The sequence below is a fragment of the Paramormyrops kingsleyae genome, chromosome 2 (genome assembly GCF_048594095.1).
Source record: "Paramormyrops kingsleyae isolate MSU_618 chromosome 2, PKINGS_0.4, whole genome shotgun sequence".
In the NCBI taxonomy this organism is placed as follows: Eukaryota; Metazoa; Chordata; class Actinopteri; order Osteoglossiformes; family Mormyridae; genus Paramormyrops; species Paramormyrops kingsleyae.
The window spans coordinates 29,652,368-29,679,645 of NC_132798.1; the positions used below are offsets into that span (position 1 = coordinate 29,652,368).

Consider the following 27,278-nt stretch of genomic DNA (forward strand, 5'->3'; position numbering starts at 1 on the left):
TAATATTATATTCATTATAATTATTCTGAAAAGTCAATTTCCTCTTTCTACCTATCATACAGATCTCCATCTAATGCAAAGTTAGCTCTTTCAGGAATACATCAAGTCAAACCTGCATGTTTCTGTGAAAATAATATTATCCATTATACCCAAAATACAATTCATGTCGAAGAGAACAACAAAGCAAAGTGAAGAGATCTGACCTCAACGAACATAATTTATTTCTAACAGTATAGAAACTTGGATGCTAAGCTTATCTTAAAGCCCTCGACAAAAGACTATCGCTTTGTCGGCTCCATCATCAAAGAACGCTACACATCACAAAGAAAAAGGAAATTTAACAGAAAATAAAGAATGATAGCTGCAAACGTACTGTTATTGTGACATTTGAAGTAGGTTATGCTTGACTTATTTGTATAGACATCATGTAAACTAAAAATGTAAACAGGTATACATATTTTATACAATATATAGCAACGCTTCTCTCTACATACCGTACTTTAAGGGAGTAAGTCAGGGAACTATTATAAAGTAATTGCCTGTACAGTATCACATAAAAAAATCAAGTATGTAGCTGCATGATAAATGAATGCATGGCTGGAGTAGGCTGATTAATCGGACCAGTGCAATTAAACCAAATTTAAATACTGCATTCAATGACTTGTCAGTTCTGAGTTTTTTTCTTACATTGATCGCTGCATTAGTCAGAACCTCATATTAGGATATGTGACTATCTAGTTTTTAACAATCATAAATAGCTTGACAATGCATGAGTACTTGTTGAACAGGTAAGGTTGCTGGTTCTGGCATGATCCTGTGAAAATGAGACGGCACTGACAGGAGTCTTTAAGCCTTGATACCCTCAGGCTGCCTCATATTTCACCTCCAAATTTTCAATGAGATTGGACTCACGAGGTTACCCTGATATGTCTACCTGACCCACTACAACTCCCACTGAGTGACTTTATGATCATTCCTTCCTCACTCTTCTCTTGCCTTTTTTCCTAGATTGGCTTTTCAGACCAACACAGAATGCTGAAGAACTGTGTTGTATGTCTGTATGTGGTCTACTTATTGATGTTTCATTTAACATGTATTCTCTCAATTTGAAATAGTATCTCATTAAAAAGATACTGAAAGCCATGCAGATCTCGCCTTGCTAGAAGGCTCTGTCCCTTTTTATTTAGAAAGAATCAAAATTAATTTTCCAATGGACCTTCTGGCTGATCGTAATTGATGGTAGCTGGAAGAGAGATGGCTGGATATCTTGCCTGGAAATAAGTCTTACACTTGATCTTTGGGACTCTTTCAATTGGACTTTCACTTGGTCTGTCACATATTGGGGTCGACAAAATAGCCGTGCATTTGGCCACTTCAAATATTTGCCCGTTCTTTGCTTTAAATTGTAACTGATATTTCTGCAAAGGTAATTGTTTTGATAAATTCTCGCTTTTCTTTCTTTCTCTCAGCATTAATACACACTAGAGCACTAGCATAAAAGCATGGGGCATTATCATCTAATGAAGTTCTAAATATTCATTTGGGTTGGTTTAAACTGGAGCTGAGTGGCTACATTAATATAGACCAATTTCACACATGTGAGTTTCGTCAATCAGACACACTGACCTATATCATTCCCTGAGCTAAATTGATCAAATGTGCTAAACCCCTTAGCAGCCTACGAGCTGAATCAATCAGACACACTGAGCTACGTCAGTCCCTGAGGTGAAGTGATTATTGTACCTTTCTGCTCTACAGTCCCTGAACCAAGATCAAACTAGTTTTACATTGCATTTCTGTACGTCCCTTAAAGAGCTAAAAGTGAAACGAACGAGTTTATTTTTTTTTTTTAAAAAGGATTCAGAGTCAACCTATAAATTACACAGTGATATCTAAGTACCATAAACTAATACACAAATAAAAATAATCTGGAGTCAGATTTCATTCAATTTAACTTGAACTTTTATAGAAAACACAGACAGACCTACTGAAATATCTGACGCTTGAACGTTGGATTCTGCTGTTGAATTTGTGGGTGGTTTTCCCTACAAGTAACATTCTACACATTGTCCCTGCAATTGACTACATTGTGGAGCAAGACAAGCCATTATGCACTATTCAGAATTTTTAATGATGGTATTCTACCAGGCTTGCAATATATCACATGATAAAGTTTTCCATTAGGAAGCAGTGCTTACTCCACTATTTTTAACAAAATGAAATACTGACTCACCAGCACTATTATTAAAAAAAAAAGTTTCGTTGACTTTAGTTTTATCTGTCTCATTCTGTTATTTTTTTCAGAGGAAACAGTTGAATACTTGTTGATAGCTCCTTTCTGCTCTTCTTATTTTCCCATGTAATTTAACCACATATTTTCAATTCTATATATAGCTCTAGAAAAAATTAAGAGACCACATTATATTTGTTTTGATCTGCATTTTTAAATCTTGGTTCTGCTGGCAGAAGGCTATGCTGAGCAGAAGGTTGCTTCCAGGTTCAAAATTTCTAAGACACCAGTACACAAGAATAATGTGAAGCAGGAGACACTGGGAATGACCAGAAACCAGTCAGGTAGAGGGCGGAAGTGACATTCTAATGCCAGAGATGACTTAACTTATTCGACGGTTTCTCATGAATCGCTAGATGACATCAAGTGACCTTCAAAAGGAATGGGAAACATTAAGTGCAGGTGTGAAGTGCACTGCTAGGAGAGTTTGTATGAGGCTCCTAAAAGCAAGAGAGAAGTCTCAGAAAGTAAGACGGAAGTCCTTCATTAATGAGAAACAGAGAAGAACCAGGCTGCAGTTTGCAAAATATATGTATTATTCACAGACACACACCTATAAATGAGTAAAACAAAAAAAATGCTGTGGTCTCTTAATTTTTTCCAGAGTTGTATTTACTAGAACTAGATGACAAAAATATTGCATTGTTTTCCTGCAAAAAAACTCCCTGGGTACTTAGTTTCTTAGAGAGAGTGAGAAAGCAAGCTATTTGAAGAGATAAAGAGGTATATAGAGATCCTGTGCTATACAGTATCCATGACGACATTACTGAGACAAATAAACATTAATGTAATGGTGATTCTTAGATCAGTTATCATTTCAAGTGCCTAAGTTGTGATTAAACATTCACTTATGTCCCAGATACATCCCGAAAAGCACAGCACCACCCAATGTTACGTACAAAAGAAGAGATACATGAATATCCGAATGTACTAATATGTGACAGTTTCTGAATGTTGCTTAAAAAGCTATGTAAAGAGCAAATTTTGTGCAAGCAAGCTGTCAATGGAAAATTACCTGATCTTTTAAATGGAATAATACTATTCTACTTCCTCAGTGATTAATGCAGTGCTTTCATTATCTTTACATGCTAGACAGTTATCATTTTCTTGTCAGGTTTTTCAGATATTGAATTTAAATATTTTAAAAGTTTCATGCATTCGAACACCAAACCATGACTTGATCATTTAATTCTATCATAACTCCCTTGAAGAACAAAACACAGGAACTCCAAGAGTCAGTTTTTTTTTGCATTGTAGGACTTAGGAGCACGGTTCCAGTTACATCCAGGCAGATTATCCATATGAGCAGTGTGCTTTGACTGAGGGTGGGGGTACTAGATGTGACTCTGTAGCCAATTCCGGGGGTCCAGTTTAGCACGCAGGTTCCTCAGGCTATGGCGGGCTGACGTGAGCCGAAAGATGGAGTCACCTTCGAAATCAAGACTGTAGCTTCCTTCACTAGAGCTGCTGCTGGAGGTGGAAGCGGAGCAGAACACGGCCGTCTGAGGAGTGAGGGATGAGGAAGGGCAGAGGGATGAGGAAGGGCAGAGGGATGGCTGCAATGCACATCTCAGCCCTCCGTTATAGGTGTGGCTGCTCCGGCTGCTGAGCCAGGTGTCCAGAGAAAAGGTACGGGAGCGAAAGCGACCCAGGGGTTCAGACAAACTGCGCGGGGAGGAGGGGCCGGCAGTGCGGGGGCCGGCAGTGCGGGGCCCGGCGCTGTCCCACAGCGAGCCACGGCAAGCAGAGGTGCTGCGGAGCTGAGTCAGGCGCTGGGGTGAATGATGACCTGCAGGATCCTCAAAAACACACATCCAGTGAGGGGCCGCCCTCAACTGTGTCCTCTGGTGAAGCGACTGGCGGCGCCTTGCCAAGATATCCGTCACCGTCCCAATGTCACCTGAGGTGTCAATAACTAGGAGGAGACAAGTTCATCACCACCAATGGAACAGCAATGCAAATACACAACATGGCAGGTTCGCAAGATTCAATGAATAGCAGACAAATGCCAGTGTGCTAAGAAACTAAGTGATACATTAATTATCAAAATTAACCTACAATATATGCCACATTCTGTTACTGTATTTTACATTTTCTACAGGACCAGAGAGTAAGAATGCGTGAGAAACAAGTTTAAATTATATACTATATATTGCAAATAAAGAGTAGCTAAAATTCATAACATCATTTTCAGCCTGTTCCAGAATCAAATTTAAAACAGCTACAGTATTATATCTTTCCATTGTTATTGCAGTAATACTTGTAATACTGATTTTCCTTGTATGACTTTATGCTGTTGAGCATGTTAAACATGGCTGACTTGCATTTTGGGTTTTAAATCTGCTGCATATTTCTTGATATGTTCCAAATAGTTAAGTTTTTCATTCAATGTAGACCTTTCTAGGTGAGAAAATGCTTTCATATGGTGCCCTTCCATTTCACTGGAAATAGAAATTCGTAACACAAGTTTTGGGAATGTAAAATCAGAGATGTCTTTGTAGATGGATCTGAGCCTTTTGGTTAATCTGGTTTGCAGGCATGCAAGTACTGTAAGTGTAGCTCAAGAGGAAAGAAAATGAAAAAGTACAAAGTGTTTTGGGCATGTAAGTAACAAAGATAGGGGGAGAAATGCGTGATTTTTGCTTGCAGAGCCGGTGCAAAGTTTCAAACGGTGTAAATGTTTTTCACTATGCCTGCAATAAATCGACTGCTCCCTGAAAAAATGTCTTTTCATTTTCCTGTGGCCTCCCTCTGGTCAGATGGGTCTTTTTTCTCTTTACACCAAACCAAACCAAACTACAGAGCGTTATCTTTACATTATTGTCTTTAGCATTTCAGCGGTTTCAGTCCCACTACATGCCAGCAACTATCATGGCCTTACTGATGCTGCATTCTATGACTGCTTAAGTGCTGCTGAGAATCATTTACAGAAGCACAGCACAGTGCTCTCTCAGAACAGTGATTTGTATTAGATAATGCAAAAAAACAATATTAATAATTTTTTGTGCTTCCCTACATTGTAACAGTGAAAAGTCACCACATCTAAAGCTAGCTGTGCAGTTTGATTTATGGATTAAATGTGTTGTTTTTTTTTTAAGTAAGCTTAGGTAACACATTACTTAGTCTAACAATGTTATTAAGAATGTTTATTGTAGTTTTAAACTGGTGACATTTATATATACCCCGACAAGAAATAGGATTTTTTACAGAGCCCTGTGGCTATTGCTTTGCATTTTTTAATCCATATTCTCAGATATGCCACTGCCCAGGTCCAACTTGTTTAGTCTTGCTTGCTAGGAAACCCTCAGGAGATCCTGCTGCATCAGTATCATATAGGAACGAAAACCACTGTACACATTACTGTGAAGTGGTTTGTGCTGAATGAGCCGCGAAAAAAATCTTCATCAAAAAATGTTTAAAGGTTTGTTGGAAGTCTATTTAAAGGTTTTTTAGGAGTTCTACAGTTTAAATTGTCAATGGCTTGACCGAATGTCAAATACTTCCATATTTTTACAGCAAAACAAAGCGAGAGTTTATACATAATGGAGAGGAATACATGATAGATCGATTAGTTCGGCAAAGGCCGGTTTTCTCCTACGGCTCACTAGCGTGTTATTATGTGAACTTTTGCCAGACATGTTGTTACTTCACCTGTCGTTGTAATAAGAAGACAGCAGAGCGCGGATCTCAGCGGAAACGGCGTTATCCTGCAGCAGCAGACCCTCAGAGGAAGAGGCAGAAAGGGGCGTGGCTGGGTAAGGAGGGAGCGGAGGGGCAAGGAGGGCACAGAGCGCAGGAGGCAGTGTGATACGAGGGTGAGGATAAGGGGAAACGGAAGGGGGGGCAAATGATCAAACACAGCAGGGAGAAGGCAGCGGTGAAAATGTCAAGAGTACCAAAAATCACACATTAGAGAGGTGTGTCAGGGAAGAGGGAAAGCGGACAGACAATAAACGTCAAGCAGAAAGGCCAGTTAAAAATAAAGAATTAAGAAAATCAATAAAAGAAGAGAGAGAGAAAGTGTACTGAAGTCAGAGTGCAGGAAAAAGAAACAGAATCATCCCCAGCGTATTCAAAGGATTAGGTGGATAAATAACAGCGGAGGAACTCATGGATCCTCTTGTACTTTTAGAAGATGCAGAATGCAGTTAATAGAGAGTATGCCGTTTCTTTTTTCACTTTTCTAATCTTATCTGAAGAAAAGTTATCCTAATATAGCTAATTAGATTACTTTTTCATTTGCGATTCAAGGGTCTTTGGAGAAAATCCTGTATTGGTTTAACACAGTTTCTACTGTGGCCTGTGTTTTACAACTTGCTGTTCTATTTATTGCTTGCCAATTCTAAATAAAACAGTTCAAATGAATAATTAAAACAAATACTACTTCAACCAAGAGTACTATTCTGAATGTTTATTTTAGCTCTGCCTAGCTGTGGGTATGCTGCTGATAGCAAATTTGCTGTAAATAACTGATAAAACGCTCTAAAACTTAAAACTTTATAGCTTGTCACGCTAAATTTGAGAGTAATGACACCTATGGCAAATATGTAAGAGGGTAACTGTACAGATTTAATGTACTACCAAATATAAATTGTGAAATTTAATTTTACTATATTTGCCAATTGCATCCATAGCTAAACAGCATATTATCTTTTGGCTACCAGCGGTATTAGCTAAGTATATTGCATATTGTTAGCAAAATATATTGTAGATTGTATACTTTATATTATAAAATGCATAATGCAAACATATTCTAAAATGGAGCTGGTTTAACATCATTTTCAATTTATAGAGGAACAAGCACATCCAGAACATGTCTTATTAAAAACAATGACCATCCTGCAGTTAACAAAGTATTGAGATACAGAATCTTACCCATCTCATTATACAAAGAGCCTTGCTGTTTAGCTGTGATGATGGCAGGTTTCCTTGGTGATGGAGTCTCAATCTTCATTACATCATCACAGCACTGTTTCCATTGGCCTAAATAAGAAAGATGTGAATACAATGACATCTCTCTTCTAGTACAGTATATGCCATGCATATGTATCTATAAAAGTCTGCCAAAGCATCTAGTTTAGAAACATTAGGGAACTTAAAATGCAATCAACTGTCAGCTCTTTGCAGTTAAAAAGTATTAAACAATCATTCATTCTTTTCTAGATGCCTGCGTCCATCTTTACTTGACTTCTTCAGTACAGGATCACGGTGGACTTGGAGCCTATCCCAGGCAGCATAGGAAACGTGGTAAGGGAACACCTTCTACAGCATGCCAATCCAACACATGGACTGTCTTTCAAGCTCTAGGCTCAGACGACTTTAGAATTAATTGCAGCAGTGTCATGAAATATAGTTAAAAACAAAAGACTAAAAAAATTTAATTACTGCTGAAAAATATTATTACACCAAAGAATTCTGCCAATAAACTGAAATAATGGCAGTAAAACACGGGTTTGACTAGATGATGTAGACTGTACTACACTGGCATAGAAGTACAGTGGTACCTCGGTTCTCGAACTCACTAGAACTCGAATTTCTTGAAAGTCGAACAAACCAGCTTGACCTAGAACTCGATCTGGGTATTAGAAGTCGAACCGTGAACGCTGACCTAATATAAATTGTACGCGTCATACTACAATGCAATTCTTACTTGAATGCCTTCTTCACAGACTGGACGATTAACCAAATAAAGCAGCAAAAAATGCTCTTTTTGTTTTATCCTGTTCATTTTGTGTTTAAATGCTAAAAAAAAAAAAAAAAAAAAAAAAACATATTTAGGTGTAATTTTGGGGGGCCGGGAACCAATTAATTGGTTTTCCATTATTTCTTATGGGAAAAATTCGATCAGAGCTCGAACTTTTCAGGATTCGATCCGGAGTCCGGAACGGATTAAGTTCGAAAACCGAGGTACCACTGTACTCTAAATAACACTGCCATTAGGGGGTGTAACGATTCTCAAAGTGCATGGTTTGGTTCAGACCTCATTGATTTTTTGTTTGAATTTTTTGAGGGGGAGGGTGGGGGGTGAATAGGAAAAAAAGGGAAAATTCTAACTTTTATTAATCACCAACAATCTGGAGCACTAAAAAAACCAACACTAAAGAACATGTTAGATTAACTTAACTGCATATGAAATAACTACGTAAACAAAAATTAACTTAAAAAGAAACATATTTGAAGACCAGTTAGACATAAAGTGTTGTCTGCTGGCTGAGCATGTTTTTTGAAACACTTACAACCAATTGTGTGCGTTTTGTGTACGACATGATTGCCATCCCTGTACCGCACTGGATAACCAAAATGTTCCCACACTGCTGACATGATTGTGCCCCGAGGGATCTGCAGTTTCAGGGTTATTATATATCCTGAGCTAATGTAACAAGCCTAGCTTCTACTGCACACGTGATCACTCAATCATGATTGGACCAAAATAGTCACATGACACACACAGTTGGAAGACAATGAAATAGGTGTAATGTATGAAATTTACTAAATATACAGGTTGCGCTAACTTTAAACAGAATTAATAATCTCGTAATTTACATGTGCTAGAGTGTTAAATGTGAAATGAAAAAGTGTTTTGTAGCATTAGTAACATAATAAGAGCTCAACAGGCTACACCAGCAGTGGTGGAAGCCGTTTTGGGTTGGGGGGGTGTGTGTGTGTGTGGGGGGGGTGTCGCAGTTTCATCGGAACCACAACATGATGAGAGCAAGATTGTTTGTATTGTGGTTTTGATTTCAGTTTTAGAACTTTTACACCATTGTCTGCTACAATATGTAATTAACAGCATGGTACTTCTGGTGTACTGATCTAAATTGGATTTGACCAAATTTCATTAAAAGATTCTGAGCATGCCAAAGAAAATAATTTCCACTGTAGAATACACATTTTTCTGGTTACCATCCAGATTAGCTGCAATGAGAGAATGTTTTTCAATGCGCTCACTCATGTCGTAAAATTGTTGCCAGAAGGCCTCCATCCAGCGCTGCATGTCCTCTCGACTTTCTGTGCCAAGCGTATGTGTCACTTCCTCCCCCCCGTAGCGGTTGCTGATGTTGATGCTCTGCCCTTTGCAGTGGACATCCTTCTCTGTGGCGCGAATCTTTGTTTCCTGAGAGACACACGTGCACATACTATTAATCAGTAGTTCAGCACCAACTTTACACAATACACAGCCATTCCCTTATTAAAGTAGCCCAATCCAGCAGGAGAAACAATTTTTCCTTGTAGTCAGATTGGTGTAGCATTATGTGTCTGTTTTGTCTTTGTGTCACTAAGTTCACAGATTTTTTTCTTAACAATCAGTTTTCTTAACAATCAGAAACTACTGTTACTGCATTGCATTGCATTACACTTCAAAACCTGCTTTTACCCAAGATGGAAAAACAAGACCAGAAGACCTGGGATTACATATTTCCAGAACTTTCTGGAATGACTTCTCCATTTAAAAAGAGGACAGCTGGTGGGGAGGGGCAGGCAAGAATAGGACACTTTTATACACGGCACTGATTCTGGTAACTTTTGGTCGCAAATATATTAATAGCAGGATTACATCAGTGGAGTTCTTGGTGTAAAATATGAATCAGCAGCATCATATGATTTATTGACACACTGAAATGGCAGTTATCTGCGTCATGAAGCAGATAAGCAGCAAGCAAAATATCACCTTTTACGTCCCCATCCCAAAGCCAAACACACAGAGTGGCAACATATCTGAAAACGCCTCTTATTCTGGAAGTGGAACAGAAAGTGAGATCTTTTGTTGTCTTTACAAAAGGTTCTTATGTGTGTTTCTAACAAATACACTAATTACTACTGTTAGTAGTATTTTACATGATGTTCAAAATATGACATATGTTCATATGTATTTATTCAAACTAATATGCACTATAATGCGTGTACTCATGTGTTCTCTGAATAAATTCTGAATTATGGCCTAATTTTTAGTTGTATAATTTCCAGCAGCCTTGGTAATGTGGCAATAAAGATTATGCCTCTGATTGTTTATGATAAATTGGAAAACTCAAGCAGGAAGCCCTCAGACTGAATGAAACCCATGTATGTATCTCCTATTATGCCAACTATGTCCTAATTCACAAAAGTAACAGCAGATGGCAGCACATTCCTTGTAGTCCAATAACTCTAAAGGGTCCCACAGAATAATTTACCTACTGAAAAATAAATAACCAGTGACGAAGATAGCATGTGGGTAAGGAACAAATTAAATAATAGAGTTTAAACGTATATACAAATAAAAAAAAATATATCATACACCAGTAATAAATAGAAAACAATGCAAATCAGGTTTTAGAAGAAGGTATCGGGTGACAAGGAAAGTACCTGAGTTGACCCAAAGTACCATGGAGGCCAAGAAAGGTCCATTAATGATAGTCTCCAGTTAATAATAAAACATCAACTAAAAGCCTTAGATGTATGTTGTGTATGGAAGAATGAATTCAAACTAACCTTATTGATAGCAATAGTAAAAGCTGGTTCCACATTTGCTTCCATGTCCTCTTGTCTGTGGTAACAGAAGAGGTTTGTCCCTTTCAGGACACCGTACACCTTTGTCCAGCTCTGATGGTCCCCTCCTAGCGGCTGGTAGAGGTAAGCAGAAAGGCAGGCAGTGGAGAGTGAGCGGTTTCTCAGTTAGCATAGCTACGCAGATCTGACCTGTACTGCTCCACTGCTCCCCGTTACCTTGACCTTCAGGTAGCCGCTCATCATCTGCTCTGTCATGCAGTACGGCTGAGCAGCCAGGCGACAGCACATGCTGCCATAGAGCGGCAGCCAGTATGTGCACTCCTCTGCAGCACAGAGAGAGCGACGGGACAGGAGATAGAAATGAAAAAGCAAGAACGCTTCATGTAAAATATTCCATTATGGTGTGATCTATTGCAAAAAAAATAAAAATAAAGTTAGATACCTCTTTACAACAAGGCTCTGTTTTGCCACTTATAAATGGTAGTAATTCATTAATAATAATAATAATAATAATAAATAAATAACTCATTTATAATTCTCTATTAATGATTTACTAAGTGTTACAGCCTAATTGGTATGCTGGTTAAAGGGTAATCTTATCATAAAGTGGTAGCAAAAATGATAACTGTAACACTGCTGTGGCAGGCAGTGGAAACAAATCTAACATTACTATACATTAATGACAAGTTGGGTTAAAAAAAACAGATCTCGGGTAAACTGTTTGACAGTGACCTTAACATAAGGTGCCAAACTATGACCCAAAGAAATGAAGGCGCAGCAAGTGGCATAAGAAACGTTAGATGATATTTTTAGACATTTTGGATTAGATGTTTATTCCATTACATTCTTGCACCCAAAAAAAGGATGCAGGAACGGAGAAAGTAGGGAAGTTGAGGAGAAGTTGAAGAGGAGAAAAGTGACTCACCATTCCCAGAGATGGAGAGGTCATGTGTGCGGAAGCTGTCCTGCACGTGTGCCAGTGTGAGCGAGGTGTGAGCCAGGACATTATACTTTGGTCCCCTGGACACAAAAACCAGCTTGAGTGAGAGGCTGTTCTGCAGGGGTCTATCATGCAGTGCTAGTCTTTTAATTACATGCACAGTCGTATTCTAACAGCTTTCAGTGGTTTCCACCAGCTACATCCAAAGGATTGTTGAACATATGGGCTTATTGCCACCCCAGAAGTGCCAGTCACTTACGGGACGGCGGGCATGGGTAACAGGATGGTGGCCGCTCCTCCATTGGTCGCCGGATTGCAGATGCTGGGCTCCATCGCTGCCCGCATCTTCTTCCCCGTGGAGCGACCCAGAGAACTGCTGAGCTTGCTGGCCAGCTTGCGTGGAGTGCTGCAGGTCGAGAATTCGTCCTCCGTGCAGCAGCTGTAGAGCTCCACCCGCAGCTCAAACTCGGGGCTGGCCTCGTTGCTGCACAGTACACACCAGCGCACACATGACTAAAAACACGGTACAAACGGCAGCGGCCTTTAAATGCTGCACATTGCTGGAGAACTCAGGGAAAGAGGGGAAACTGAGCGAAAGTGAATAAGGCAGGTATGCATTTTTGGCATAGAAAAGACGACTTGTACTCACAAAACGATGGTATTGTCGAAGCAGATGTCTGTCAGTGTGCGGTCCACCGTGACCATGTCTGTATCATAGATCTCTCCATCCAGCTGCAGCAGGCAGAATACCGCACAACGATGCAGCTCTGAACGGAACAGGAAGATGACGGATGGATGAGGCTGACAGATTCTTAAATTAAGAGGCCATTTGCGGAGATTTCGCGGTACACTCATGCGTCGCTTAACGACGGAGTTGCGTTCTGAGAAATTTCTCGTTGGGCGATTTCGTTATTGTGCAAACATCATAAAGTGCTCTTAAACTAACCTAGATGGTATAGATTACTACTCACCTAGGGTATATGGTATAGCCTAAGTAACGATAAGAAGTACAGTTGAGTAAATTCATAAACTAGTAACATAGTTATCATCACCAAGTATTATGTACTGTACATAATTGCAAGTGCTACATATTTTCACGATTAGCAGTGCAGTAGGATTGCTTCCTCCAGCATCACCACAAACATGTGAATAATGCGTCGCACTACAGCTATGATGTTGCTAGGCAATAGGAATTTTTCAGCTCCATTACAGTACAATCTTAAGGGACCACTGTTGTATATGCGGTCCATCACTGGCCGAAACATCGTCATGCGAGGTATTGTTCTTCCCCTCAAAGAACTTTCAGACCCCAAGTGATGTTTTTCTTTCATGCTTGGTGAATGTTTGTATCAGGTCAGCCATGAAGATATGCTGCTTCTCTGTTTATAAGTGAATGAGCATGCTGGTATCTTTTGAGCTTCTACTTCAATACACAACCCTTATAGAAAGTTTAGTACCCTATCTGTCGTTGTTTACACGGCTAGGTTAGTCCCCAGCCCCATCGCAGAATTCTGGGTTTCAGCATCAAATCAGGCTTTTATTAAACTTCTCAATTATTATCAATAAGTTCCAGATGGTGATTAAAAGGCACAATGATGCACGATAATAGTTGCATTGTTTTTCTAGTTCCATATATCTCATTTCATGGGTAGTTGCTGACCACAAAAAAATCGAAGTAAAATCATTCAGTACTTCCAATGCATCTAGGCCAGACAATCCATTTGTCTGCTTCAGTACACTTGAACTAGAAAAGCACTCACCATCTCATAAATTATACATTATCAATAAGCAGTCTGTAGTATTTCATGGGATTTATGGGAGCAGTGGACACATTAGGGGAATCGAAGAGGTCAGCTGTAGTAGATTCACACTCCCATCGTTGTGATATGCTACCATTGCTGATACATCCCTGGTCGTCTCTCTGCAGACAGAATAATCTGACTCCCAGCTCACCTCCTTTGTTTTTGAAGTATTCAGTGTCTTTCCACATGAGTGGGATCCGCAGATCTGCAATTTAAAAACAACAAATCCAGAGTGAATCCAGATGGGGTCAGATGATAATTATGCTGATGAAGTATAAATCGACACGAGCACCACAGCTATTGCCGGTCAGCATGCATGTGCTACTGATTCCATCCCCTGTTCAGGACCCTTTGAAACTCCAAGCTTGAGATGTTTGGATAGTTGTTAGTTGCTAGTATTGTGTTTTGTAATACAACGTGATAACACACAAACACACACCTTTACACTTTTCGAAAATGAAACCATGTAAATATGACTACATAATTTTACTTAATTAATATACGTCACTTAAGTCCACAGCATAATTGCCTGTAAGCACCCTGATTTATCCATGCTCCTCCAGCTGTGACCATGCAGACAAAACCTTTTTCTTGAGGGAGGAGGGCTAGTGAGAGGCTATAACATACCATGTTACTGTTCAATAAGGACTCAGTAATAACCTCTCAACCACCAGGATCCTCCCCCAGGGGCGTCTTCCAGGAGGGATATTAATCTCCTCCCCCAACACAAAACCGCCCTTCACGCCCCTTCATCTGCATGACAGACACTGTCTGTGGCTAAAAACAGATGAGCGACTGCACAGCTCCCAGGGCTGCGGGTCACCATGGACACGGTCTATAATGAGAAAATGACAGCTACGACAATGAGCGTTTAAAAGGACCTCGCAGAGTCCAGCAGCGTGTACATCTCGGCCTCATTAGTGATTCAAAGGCCAGGCACTCAGTCGTGATGGAAGGCAATACATCTTCACTGCAGGGGTAGCGGACTGTAGACGGTACGTGAATGGAAATGCTCTTTGGCAATCAAATTCCAAAATGTGCGTGATCAGTACGTGCTATAATATGCAGGACGCAGAATAAATCATAAAACAAGGCAATAATATTAAGACTTTGAGGAGGTATCACGTACCTGAGATAGCCACTTTTCCCTTGCAAGGAAGTCTAGGGCCCCCATCTGATGACCTAAACCAACAAGCAGAAAAGTTCAACTGAATATCCTTATTTCTCTATGCATCAAAAGAATATGAATCCCCCTCCCCTTCCCATTCTGCTGTCCACCTGTCTGCCAGGACGATCCCATACAAACTTCAAAGTTCCATAAAGCCATCGCCGCCTGTGCCCCCCCACCCCCTGGCCGCTGACCTGCGCACTGCCCTCTGCAGGACCTGCGCCTCCTTCATGCGCTGCAGCTCCGACATGTAGGCCATAATGCGGGCGTTGCAGGTCAGCAGACTCTTGGAGGCCTCCAGCGCCTGGTCCCTCTGGGAGCAGGCCGCCAGCAGCTTGCACGCCCCATCACGCATCCGGATCTCATAGTCGATTTTTTTCTGGATGTCACTGTCCTGCAGGGGTGTGAGAGGAGGGAGTGTCAAACAGCTAAGTAAGAGATTTAGAGTATTCCAACTTCAACACATAAAGAAAAGCCCAGAAAGCTATGCTAGCATACCTTTTGTTACCTTAAGGTACAAAAAGACGACTATTAATGCACTTAATATGTTTGCCTGCCTATTATACATGCTTGCTTTGCTAATGCTTTAATTGCAAATGCCGCCTAGAGCTGTTTGCCCACACTTCTGCAGTGAAAGCATGGCTGTAATATTGTTAACAAGAGGGAATAAACAATAGATGGCTCCTCATCCTCAGTTCCAAAGGCCTGAGATCTGAAGGGAATAAGCTGTAGAATGTGCCTCTCTAACAGAAACACATGCTGTCAGAAATAATGTGAAGATCATCAAGAAATGTAATTAAACAGTGAAACAAATTTCAAATGAATCTGTATAGTTATACCTATGGCTTGATTTGCAAGATTGTATTCAAACAAGTCAAGAAGACACACATACACACATAAATGAGTGCACCTGTGCTGCAGTGGGAGAAACACGCAACAAATTAGCATGCATACTGATGCTACGCTTCCAGTCCATAAGATTCAACCAGTGAAATATTTTCTGAGCCACTAGCCAACCCTCATCTTTTCTAAGTAAAAGGAGAATGACATTTTTTATACCAGAGACTGAGAGCAATAGATTATTGTTGCATTTCATCAAATGCAGAGGGCAAAAAAATGATGTAAATGCTCATTCTTTCTTTCATGTCACACAGTCATCTGGTATCCCTTTCGTAAAGTACTCATCATTCACCATTCAAATTGTAATGTTATACAGCCTTTACGGACTTGCTTTTATCTTTCTGGGAAATTATGATCGTCATGGACACTCTGCCTAAGAACAATCCCACTAATGGTTCTGAGATCTCACATTTCTGTGGAAGACCCTTTGTTTCTCTCTTATCACCGAAGATGGACTTTGTTTAAACCTGAAGCCCCCAAACCCTCTACGACTCTGTCTGTTTCTTTGCTTCCACCTCTGCTTCCTGCTGTATTTTGCTGTTTATTTCTTATTTTACCAAACTCATATAGTTTGTTTTATTCTGTGTTTATTATTCTGTGATCAGCTTGTTTATTATGACTTTTACACCGGACGGGTAGGAGGTAAACACAGGAACAGTCCCTAAACATATCACACTGCGGATAATAATGATATGAGATTAGCAAGCAAATACAACGCAAGAGCAGTAGCAGATAAACAAGACAGCGCATATCAACATTTACATGAGTTATGCATGGCATTTTGATATAAAAATCTTTCAGTCTTTCTTTAGGAGAATATTTTGATTCATTTCCCATACTGTAGATCTAGGAACACTGGTCTTCTTACACACCTGTATTGTGACCCAGTAACATCAACAGTAATTGTGGAAAAAAAAATTTGGACGCAAATTCAAAACACTGCATGCCGTTGGACCCTTACAGAGACAGCCTGTATGGGTGAATGACCCCAACCCAGGCTGGTTGCATAGTAGACGTCTACAAGCAGAAAACCAAACCAAAGATAATACATAAAAGTATTTTTCTCGACTCAGATATTTGAGTATATTTTGGGATAATCTGTTATTGTTTTATCAGTAAATCAGAGAGAGGGCCAAGATATTTTATCCACCCTCGCACCCCCATCAGTAAAGGGTCATGGGGGGCCTGGAGTGCATCCCAGTCAAACATGCACTGCACAGCTGAATTTCAACAGACTACAGGAAAAAAATGAAACATGTGCAAAACTGGTGGAGCACTGCAAACAGCAGGGGCAAGATTCCACCCCCCAGCCCCAGATGTGTAAGGCAGCAATGCTACCCAGTGAACCAGGAACCCAAAGCATTTCTCCGCAAGATTTCATCATATCTTCATTTGTGGTCATGCAAGAATATGACAGCACAACACTGGCCGTAAGACCACTGCAAGAGTTTCACTGGCAACACCTGGTAACAGACCCAATCCTGACACTTTGAAGGACTATTTGGGAATCTATTTAAAGTCAAAACTAATCTAATGGAATAAGGTTGAAAATATTCATTGATGCTCTAAATAGCTAAGCCCTTTAGTTTATGAGCATGTAATGGGTCTATTGCCATGGGAGGTCTGTACTAAAAATGAGTAATTGCCTCAGCTTAAAATAAGACAGCTTCATTTCCCAGCACACCCAATCACCAGACTCCACTGGGAACTGGCCATCTCAGAGATCAAATGTATCCTTTCAATTACAGAAGGGACAACAGAGACACATCTTGAATAAATACAATAAGGACAAAAACATTCACGTATCTAGATAAATATATTATTGTTCATTGAAAGGTTAACTGACAAAAAAGGAAAAAAAATGTGATGCTAAAGCTGATTAATAGATATCAAGTAAAAAAATAACGCCTCTGTTACAGCTTCCAAACGACCTGCCAAATACTGCATGACCTACCTCACATTTTCACAATCAATTCCAGAATCCTCTCTCAGTTTATTCCAGAAACACCGTCGACATTTGAGTACGACAGTTCTTTATGGATTCGTTTGCAATAATATGATCAAAATACACCCATCATCACCAAATAATAGGACTGGCCCTCCACCTAATTGTTGTGCTGTTCGAGTGTGACAGCACGCCAGGGGACAGTAATTGTTCTCTGACACTGGGGAGAAGATAAGGGGGGTAGGTGGGGGACAAGGGTTATGGGGAGAATACATTGACTGTTTCTGAGTAATGAAGCAGGGGAAATAAAAATGAGTCCAGATGGGAATAGATGGTATCGCCTCCCTTGAGAGGGGGGGGGGGGGCGCTTTTGGCCTCCTGATTGTGTATGGCAAGTGTAGAATAATGGAACATATTTCAAAAAACTACTGAAGCGCAACATTTTCTTCACAATCATTGCCCTGCTGCTTATTTGTAATGTAATGCTTCCATACATTTCTTTGTTTATTACTGCATTGTTTACTACTGTCAGCTTACATGCATTTTTTCTAGATTTCTTATTTTCTTGCACTTATTACTGCTTAGCTGTGCTCTATATTTTCCATCTTTTCCACACCTACTCAAAGTGTCTTTGGGTTTGTGAAAAGCATTATATAATTATAGTATTATTATTACTACTACTACTACTACTACTACTATTACTTATGCTACTACTTTACACTACTACTACTACTTTTATCAATATTATTATTATTATTATTATTATTATTATTAATAATAATAATAATAATAATAATAATAATAATTCCTAGGTTCGATCCCAGGTCCTTCCTGTGTGGAGTTTGCACGCTCTCCCCATGTTCGTGTGGGTTTTCGCCGGGGGCTCCGGTTTCCTCCCACAGTCCAAAGGCGTGCAGGGTAGGCTGATTGGCGTGTCTGAATTGGCCCTGTAGTTGTGAGTGTGCGTGTGGCTGGGTGAGTGTGTGCGCCCTGCGGTGTGTTGGTGCCCGCCCAGGGTTGGTTCCGGCCTGCGCCAGTTGTTCCCAGGATAGGCTCCAGGCCCCCCCACAACCCCAGTGGGGATTAAGCGGTCATGATAATGGATGGATGGATGGATAATAATAATAATAATACATTTTTAATACCATATTCATCATATGTGAAATGTGTTTGCATATCATTTACAGTTCTGAGCAAGTCTTAGGCAAAGGAAAAATTTTAAGCTATTTATCTGGGTAGTAAGTGTATATTTGCTCACAACAACAACACACTTTAACATTAGAACATATTCAAATTAATAGTAAAACAATAAAAACTAGTGAAAATTTCTTCTGTTCTCCAAAAAGTTATTGATATCTAGTTGGATGGCTAGATGAACACCGCTTCAGTTCCCAAACCTCTCCTCAGGGGCACCCCGGCCATTCTATGTGTTTGATAAAAGTCACCCTCCGCTTACTTAATTCATTGACTAAATTAGTATTTAAAAGTCAGAGAGCTATTGATTAGCTATAGTCTGCTATGGGGTAAATAAAAAAATACACGGGTGTACTGGATGGTTGCTCCAAATACTGGGGTGATTTTAGGAGAGGTTTTGAAATGGTTAAGCCATCACACTTTTACAGGGATAATCAGAGGTCAAGAAAGTATAAATTCAGACCAAGATTTTGTTTCAATCAACCAGTTGAGTACTCTGTGAATGAGACTTTATGCTCAACTGGTTGGCTGAAACAAAATCTTGTTCTGGATTTGAACTTTCTGAACCTGAAAAGTATTATCTCCTCTGGACATAAAATCATAGTTTTACACAAACATGAAGATCATTTAATCATCATTTTCTTTGACTAAGACTTATGCACGGTACTGTAAATGAACATCAATGCTTGATTGTTTGTTTATGCTCATGCTTATCATGTTTTGCCTAGTTGGACATTCCTGTTGAAGCATATGTCAGCAACCTCTTTACTCACAGACTATGTGCTATTTAAAGGCACAGCAAGGAATTTAACATCAGCCAATCAGCCTTTTGAAGGACGGCACAAACTAACCATAAATACAAACACCTACACGTTCCTCAGAGACAAAAATAACAGTAATTCAAAACGTACATTTTCCTTATATGATAACACAAAAAAATACGATCACCACAGATGTATATTTATAGCTGCTAATACACTATGTGTGTGTTTTAGTCTACATAACTTGTGGTAGATTGAGTGAGATGTTCTGGTGCCAAAAGGAAATTCAGCGTTTCTAATTTGAATTCCAGCTTTTTTAGCAGAATAAGGAAAAGTACTGTGAAGTCTCTTTCTGTACTTACAGCTTTATTTCTTTGTCTCTCAAACTGCCTCTAGTAGACTGACAACAACAACTGCTTCCCACAGAGAAGACACAGCATGATTGAGAGCAACAGTAAAAACGCCCATCTATCCTCTAACCACGTATCCTAGTCAGGGGTTGGGGGGGATGGGGGGCAGCATAGAGCCCGAGGCTGGGGTACACCCTGGGCAGGACGCCATTACATCGCAGGGCACATATACGCTCACACAAACAAGAGAAGGTGCATTTTAAACCCCCAACACTGGAGCTGTGTGGATACCATCGTACTGCCCCCGAGCAAAAACAAGAAACAAAAAGTGGAGAGAGAAGGAAATACAAAATGGAACCAAAGACAGAGAGAAGGTAAAAATAGCCATAGTACAATTTTGAGCAATTAAGCAAACACAGCAGAATAAGATTCTGCACTGAATTCCATTAATAAACGAGATTTAAAGAGTAGCTTAGTCAAAAGGACTAAATCCCAGCTCAACTAAGGGAAAACTATAATCAGATTATAACAGTAAATGACATGATATGGAGGAGTTTACATAAGCTAATGGTGTGACATCTAGAATTTTTAAAGAGTGCTGTAATTGTATTTTTGTGCACTGTTCCATATGCAGTTTACAATAAATGAGACAACTAGTGTACCACAAGAAAGTTTTATAAATGACCCCTTTGTTTTCCGCAGCAAGATACTGCAGTCGCAATTGAAAACTGTGACACCTTATGTAAAAGAGAATTTAACTAAACTTCTCCCTTCTGAAGTAGGAGAAGAAAAGTGGGTGCTGGGATATCCATTTGGTCCCCACAATGTAATGTATACCTGGACCACACACACACACACACACACAAGTTGGTCTTCCAATCTAAATGGAGACCATTCATTCATCTCTATGGGAAAAACCCTAATCCCAATCACGACACCCTTAATCCCTACCCATCCCTAACCTTAACCATAAGTAACCAACCCAAATACAAGACTTTTGGCATTTTTACTTTTTTGATTGCATTCACAGATTTTTATAAAACTGAGGTTATCCAAATGGGGACCTCAAAAGATGTCCCCAAAAGTAGGGAAATTTCAGGTTTTACTACACTTGGGGACAATTTGGTCCTCAAATGTGATCTAAGCAAACCTACACACACACACACACACACATACATGCACTCCTATTTATATCTTTGTGGGGACTGTCCATTCATGTCTATGGAAAAAACCCTAATCCTTGCAATTACAACCTTAACCCCTACTCAGCCCTAACCTCAACCATAAGAAACCAAACAAAATATAAGACTTGTAATATTTCTAACCTTTTGATTGCAGTCACAGATCAAATTTAGTTTCCCCTCGGGGGGACCGAAAAAAGGTCACCACAATGTCAAAATAACAGGTATTATCACATTCCCCACAATGTAATATGTACATAACACCACCCCCCCCCCCCCCACACACACACACACATAAACAAGCAACACTCTCCAAAATATGCAAGGATGTTTAGTGTAGATGTTTAAGTATCACGGTCTGTTTATTGGGGGTATGAATGAAGCCAAATTAAATATTGCCCCCCCCCCCCCCGCTTCATCAACATACGCGAGTATATAAATGAAGTATCTCCAAGAATAAATTAGCAAGGCTCACTATTAAAATCCCGTATTGATGTGTATATCATATACAACAGGTGTGTAACGCGTGGGACACACCCACACACCCACACACTGGACATACTGGAACATTCCCACACACACACACACACAAGCACTCTGACCCAGACTTGGGGCATCTAATTAGCAGGTCCGCAAAAACGTGTCTGCCTATTTGATTCATTCCATTTCCTTTCTCCCTGACTGTGCCGTTCCCACAGGCAGAGGCGTGACTAGATGGGTAGGGTGGGGCACTGCAATGAGGGCAGGAGTCCTAGGAAACACACACAGTAGCAGACTGAACTCACGAAACAAAATCTGTGCTAACGGCTCCTGTTCGCATGAAAGAAATGAGAAGCCAGCTGTTTCACGATTATACTGCTATTACAACGGCTAGGGGATTTCTTAAAATGATTTCAGAAAATATAAATTCCTTAAGACTAAAAAAAGAACCATTTTTTAAAGAGCCAACCACATAAAAGTAAAAAAATACAATTCTCTTTTGTTTCCAGATCCCTATCACATTTTTCCAAAACCATAAAAAGTATAGTCCCAATTCAATACACTCGTAAAATAATACAGGCATGCCAGCTATTCATTTCTTTATGTATAGGAAAACAATTTGAGACTCGGGAGAGAAACAGACTTTCCAAAGAGCAACGTGTCACTATGTCACCGTGAGTGTAACTGTGAGCCTCCTTTTCCAGCTGTTCCCACACAAAGGCAGCAAGTGTTCCACACTTCATCTGTCTGTATGTGAGGATTTCTGCATCTGAACCAAGGCCTTGGAGGGTCTGGATGAAAATGTGTCCCCATTCAATGGCAGATTCATGCTCATTTTATACAGAAATAATCATTGCATCATTTAAATTACCCTAATAATCACAACAATGTACAAAGAATGTGTTCTCGCCCATTAGACAATTTGAAAGAAGAAAAGCCTAAGTGATAGCTTGCTAGCTAATAAACACAGAAATACAGGGCAAAACACCAAGGACAGAAATTAATTTTCTGACATTGCCGTAGGGGGAGAACTTTATATAGCACTTCTTAAAAATATTTAAAAGTTTCTACCCATGTAGAATCAAAAAGTGATACACGCACTAGAAGAAACAGCACAATATTACAACTACAGATTAAAAATAAACACATTGGAGAATCATCCAGCAAATGTTATACATATGTACTCTGATTTAACAGAATTTCATTGAGGGACATGGAGCAAAAAACGAAGCAATGAGAAACATTCTTCAAACTGTATAATGAAAACAGCTTTTAACCAGCCGCAGTCCCAAACAGAACACTGATGGTATTGAACTTTTAACAGTTCCAGAACTGGAACATTCATGGTTTGTCATCCTTTGTCACGCCTTTGATCACTAAGCTTTGCAGTACATTCTCGTAAGGCTTGGTTTGGCTTGGTGCTATCCTTCACTATGCCAAGCGTTCTGCTACTCCTCCTACAACCTGAAGTGACCTTAACACTCCACTGATGTGTGATTGTACAATTAGTCCCCGCCACAATTCACTTGTCAATGCCACAATCAAATGTATGCTGCCTACAAAGGAAAAAGACACCATCAATAGCCAAGGCAAATAAAATAAGTTGATTTCAGGTTTTAGAAACCATATATTCACCTAAGCGTCTTAACTGGGAATGCCCTAAAATGGCCAAGCTACTCAATGCCTGGCAAAGGCTATAGGATCAAGAACAGTGGTTTAGGGTTGATTGTTTCCAAAGGACACATTTATGCACTATTGTAGATCCGATTCTGAGCAGGTTGGCTCCTGTTTTAAGGATGCTATCAAAGCCCTCTATCTTCCAGACCAGATGGATTCCACTTCAGGAAAATGCATCCCAAGGTAGCTCAACAGTACTACAGAGCCAGTGGCAATACACTCCACTGAGCTTCATCCACAGTTACCAGGACCTTGGCCTACTGTGCAGTATTTCCACTTGGCAAGGTTGAGTGCAACCATGGCAAAGACTATTAGTGGCACTGCTTAATTCTTATTTGCTAGGCCCCCAATCCTAGGGAGCCAGGGAGTTTTATCAACAGAGTCGCTTTCATCCCACATACCTGTAGTAGGATGGCCAAATCCCATTACAGGGAACATACATTTTCAAACAATCCACTTTTAAAGTAAATTACACCGGCTTTCCCAGGATCTGTTCTAAAGGGTTTATATTATTTTTCTCACTCTGAAAATATTTTTAGTCTGGCAAAGAAATATTTTGTATAGAATCTAATAATATTTAAAGCTGATTCAGGAACCTGATCAAGACTAAAAATTAAATCAAATCAGATACTGTGTCTACCTATTCTACAGAAGGTAGCATTTATTAAGCACAGCACTTTAATTAGCAGGGGTCTACATGCTGCAAGCCCGCATCCCAGCCAAATGAGCCTCAATGTTGCAGAAAGTGGGAACACTGGGAATCTGCCAGACTCTGCTTTGGCTGCCAGGGAGTTCTATTGCTGCTAGGATCAGCTTCATTAGCATGCCTATTGAGGAATACCTACTTTATTAGTGATACCTTCAGACTGCTGGGAAAATGTCTGCAAAAAGACCAGATGAACTTGGCAAAGGCTTCGGCAGAAGTTTTAGGTTAGTCAGCAGTCTACTCAGATTCAAAAAGTTTCAAAAAACAAATTCACTGGACAGTGAATATTTCAGAATTTCATATTGTCTGGCTTCAGAACAATAACACCATTACATCATTAACAAAGACTGGCCAAAGACTGCAGGAATCTTGATTTCTGTATCCCTTTTCATTTATGACTAAAATATTTTTGAACCAGCTTTCCTCAACATAGATTTTACAGGTTCCTAAAATAGCTGGACACAGCAATGAAAAATACAGGGATATATAATTTTGCAAAATGGTCATGCTTGTACTGTATTTTATCCCGGCTTGCTGATAATGTTTACATGCAGGACCGTGAATTTTTAGATACCGCTAACAGCAGTGTTGCTGGATGGTAAAGCCATTAACTCCAACAAACTCAATGTCAAAACAATCTGTACTAATACAAACACAGGCTGCTTCAACACAACTATTTAATGTGATGTTAAGCTTAACTATTGGTTATTTATATGCATAATGCTAAAAGCAAAGCAGTCCATTAAGGAACTAACTCCATACTTTCCAGTTTCAAAGTTTTCCAATGCATTTTGAAAACACAAATATCCCCGGATCTGACTTATTTCCAACAGACTAGAAATGCAAAGCTACTGGTAAGTGTTTTTCAGGTAAGTGAGCATGCGGAAAATAACTTAGCATGGCTGACCTTTTAAATGGCATGTTGAGCATGATTTATCTAAGTCCAGTGCAGTGCAACATTCTGGAAACCCAAATTCACCTCACAATCAGTGTGATTAGCTGCACTGCCTGTTATGCAGGGCATCACACACTCTATATAACCATCAATGACTTGTACATATATAACCATCAGACTAAGTACATCTTCATGCAACAGTGCTGCAGTCTTTTTTCAATATTATTTTTTCCATCAAATATGCAAAGTGACAGAAACGAAATTTATAACACTCAACAAAAACATTGCGAGATGGCTGAGTGATTCTAGAGGACAGATGAAAAAAAATGATGACTGTCAGACTATAGTCTATGTCCAATTAATGAATTAAAAAGGAAAATCCTCATGTTTATATCTGAGTGTTTTTAATGCTATAACATTATCATAATGTCTATATTATATTTTACATATTTCAGAAGAATGAAGGAATTAAAAGTGAGTGGAATGTTTTAGCATCTTGTAATGGAGAAGAGATGCCAAAATGTGATTAATTGAATCAGAAGGAAGAAGAACAGCAGTGATCTATGGTCTATTCATATCCTATGTAGTCTTTTTTTTCCCTAATGGAACTTTCAAGAGCAAGAGATGACCGTAAGAGGAGATACCATTGATGGAAAACCTCCCAGCTCCCAAAACAAGGTCTAGGCTTAAAAGGCTGAAATGTCTGCAGCATATCAAATACTACACCATAGTAGTCACTACATCATGGACAAAAGGATAGCGTAATTTTAGTGTAATGGTGTTCACAAAAGTACAATTAATCCATAGTAACAAGTGTGCAGCTGGCCAAGCCCTCTGTTGTGAGACAGTAAACACTGAAATCACCCTTTCTAGGTCCCGGACAATTGCTACAATATAATGGACACATTGTTACATTTCCAGATAAACAAAATCAGCTTCCAGTGATACAAGAACAATATACCAGTGTTGCTGCAATACTGTATATTTTTCACGTAACACGACCAGGTATAATAGACGCTTCAGTCGTCAACTGATTATTTTGCATATTATTACTTGCAACCAAATATAACAAAGATTATTTTGCAGATAGCAAATATCTTTACTCTTCCCCTTCAGTTATAAAATACCTCTTATTACATTACACAGTAACTTGTACTGGTTTCTACATAAGACTGTATTCAGTGTGGATTATATATTATATTAATTTAAATTATATTACACATTAGTCATATTAGTGTTTCTCCGGGACTAACCATTTGAATAAATTATTTGACAAATTATTATCAGTTTATTAAACCTTGAAATCTCCTTTCCCCTGAAATTTATCCAAAAGCTTCTTCTATCTGGGATGCAGTTCACAGGATGTCCTGCAATGCTCTGATAACTTATCTACCTAATGAAATTCGAACAATAAACAATATCAGCACTATACCCATTTATGCATTAACAACTAATCTGTTGAGCACTCAAGTCAAGTATCTGAAACAAGGTAATAGATTATATAGCGACAAAGAAATATTTCCACTTACTATATGATTCTTGGGGCAGTTCATGACCGCAGTGACTCGGATAAAACAGCAAATTCTCCAATCGGGCGGCAGTTTAATGTGATAATATACGCGATGGCCCTCAAATCCATCGATAGTTTGAATTTTTGTAAATCGGGTGGGAAAAAGACGGTCCCTCTGAATACTCAATACTGCAGCATAGGTACTGTCAAAGCGGCTCCTGGATCACCTGACCTTGTTCATCTATCCCGTCCGTCATCAGCTCTCGTTCCAAGTCATTTGCAGACGTGGGGAGGCAAGATTGAATACAGGGGGGACCAACCAGAGATGCAGCTTAGGAGGCAAGACTGAATACAGGGTGGACCAACCAGAGACGCAGCTGAAGGGGCGGGTGTGCTACAGTGATCAACAACAAGCAATGTGAAAAGGAGTGCGCGGTGGTGAAAGGGAAGAAGTACTTAGGATTTTTATCTGACGATCTGAATTTTTATCATAGACAGTTTTTTTAACATAGACAGTTCAATTTAGTTTTGAAATTAATCTCTGATTGTACTGTTGTCTTAATTTCATAACATATAAATAGAAGTTAGATATACGGGTCTACTTTAGAATAATTTGTGAAATTTGTGCCTGTAATTTGATTTACTTAATAATCAAGACGCATTTATTAACGGTTCTTTCTGTTCCGAGGTTTAATATTCTCCTCACGTCGGTTTATGGGTAGCCCAGATCACTCCCGCAGTTCCTCTTAGGATTAGCACAGCTTCTCAAAATATACACTGAGCGTACTTTCCTAGGTGTGGACCGCGTACTGATCTCGAGTGACCGCTTCCCTGAAAGCTTGTCTGCCTTACCGGTGTTCCGGGCAATTCGGTTTCCCTATGTTTCCCCTGTCGCGCGCTGATTTGTACACGGTTTCGCTGTTGTTTTCATGTCTTTTTACAAAGCTCTTGAGGTAAACAAGCCATATATTTTAAAACATCACATGTTTTTT

At 39.6% G+C, this 27,278-nt stretch overlaps 1 protein-coding gene across 3 annotated transcripts; it reads right to left on the reverse strand.

The window, feature by feature from the left end:
- LOC111847290 (rhotekin-like) lies at positions 1-26,615 on the reverse strand. 3 transcript variants are annotated; one of them, XM_072708902.1, is made up of 13 exons: positions 26,306-26,573; positions 14,882-15,081; positions 14,649-14,701; positions 13,671-13,724; positions 12,367-12,484; positions 11,977-12,201; positions 11,703-11,797; positions 10,994-11,100; positions 10,760-10,891; positions 9,239-9,404; positions 7,166-7,273; positions 5,942-6,041; positions 4,063-4,205 (listed from the first exon to the last, which is right to left on the reverse strand). In XM_072708902.1, exons 1-13 carry the CDS (start codon positions 26,327-26,329, stop codon positions 4,199-4,201), a joined length of 1,389 nt encoding a protein of 462 aa, XP_072565003.1. In that variant the 5' UTR covers positions 26,330-26,573; the 3' UTR covers positions 4,063-4,198. The 3 variants fall into 3 exon arrangements, with proteins under 3 accessions (XP_072565002.1, XP_023674115.2, XP_072565003.1); XM_072708901.1 differs by lacking the exon at positions 5,942-6,041 and having other exon boundaries at positions 1-4,205; positions 26,519-26,615; XM_023818347.2 differs by lacking the exon at positions 5,942-6,041 and having other exon boundaries at positions 1-4,205; positions 26,306-26,575.
- Positions 26,616-27,278: the final 663 nt, after the last annotated feature.

Coding starts and splice junctions, on each gene's coding strand:
- LOC111847290 (XM_023818347.2), bottom strand. CDS start 26,329: ATGAACTGCCCCAAGAATCATATA. Junction 12,485..13,670: donor ATACTTCAAAAACAAAGGAG/GTGAGCTGGGAG, acceptor TGTTCCGTTCAG/AGCTGCATCGTTGTGCGGTA. Junction 11,798..11,976: donor TTACCCATGCCCGCCGTCCC/GTAAGTGACTGG, acceptor TTTTGTGTCCAG/GGGACCAAAGTATAATGTCC.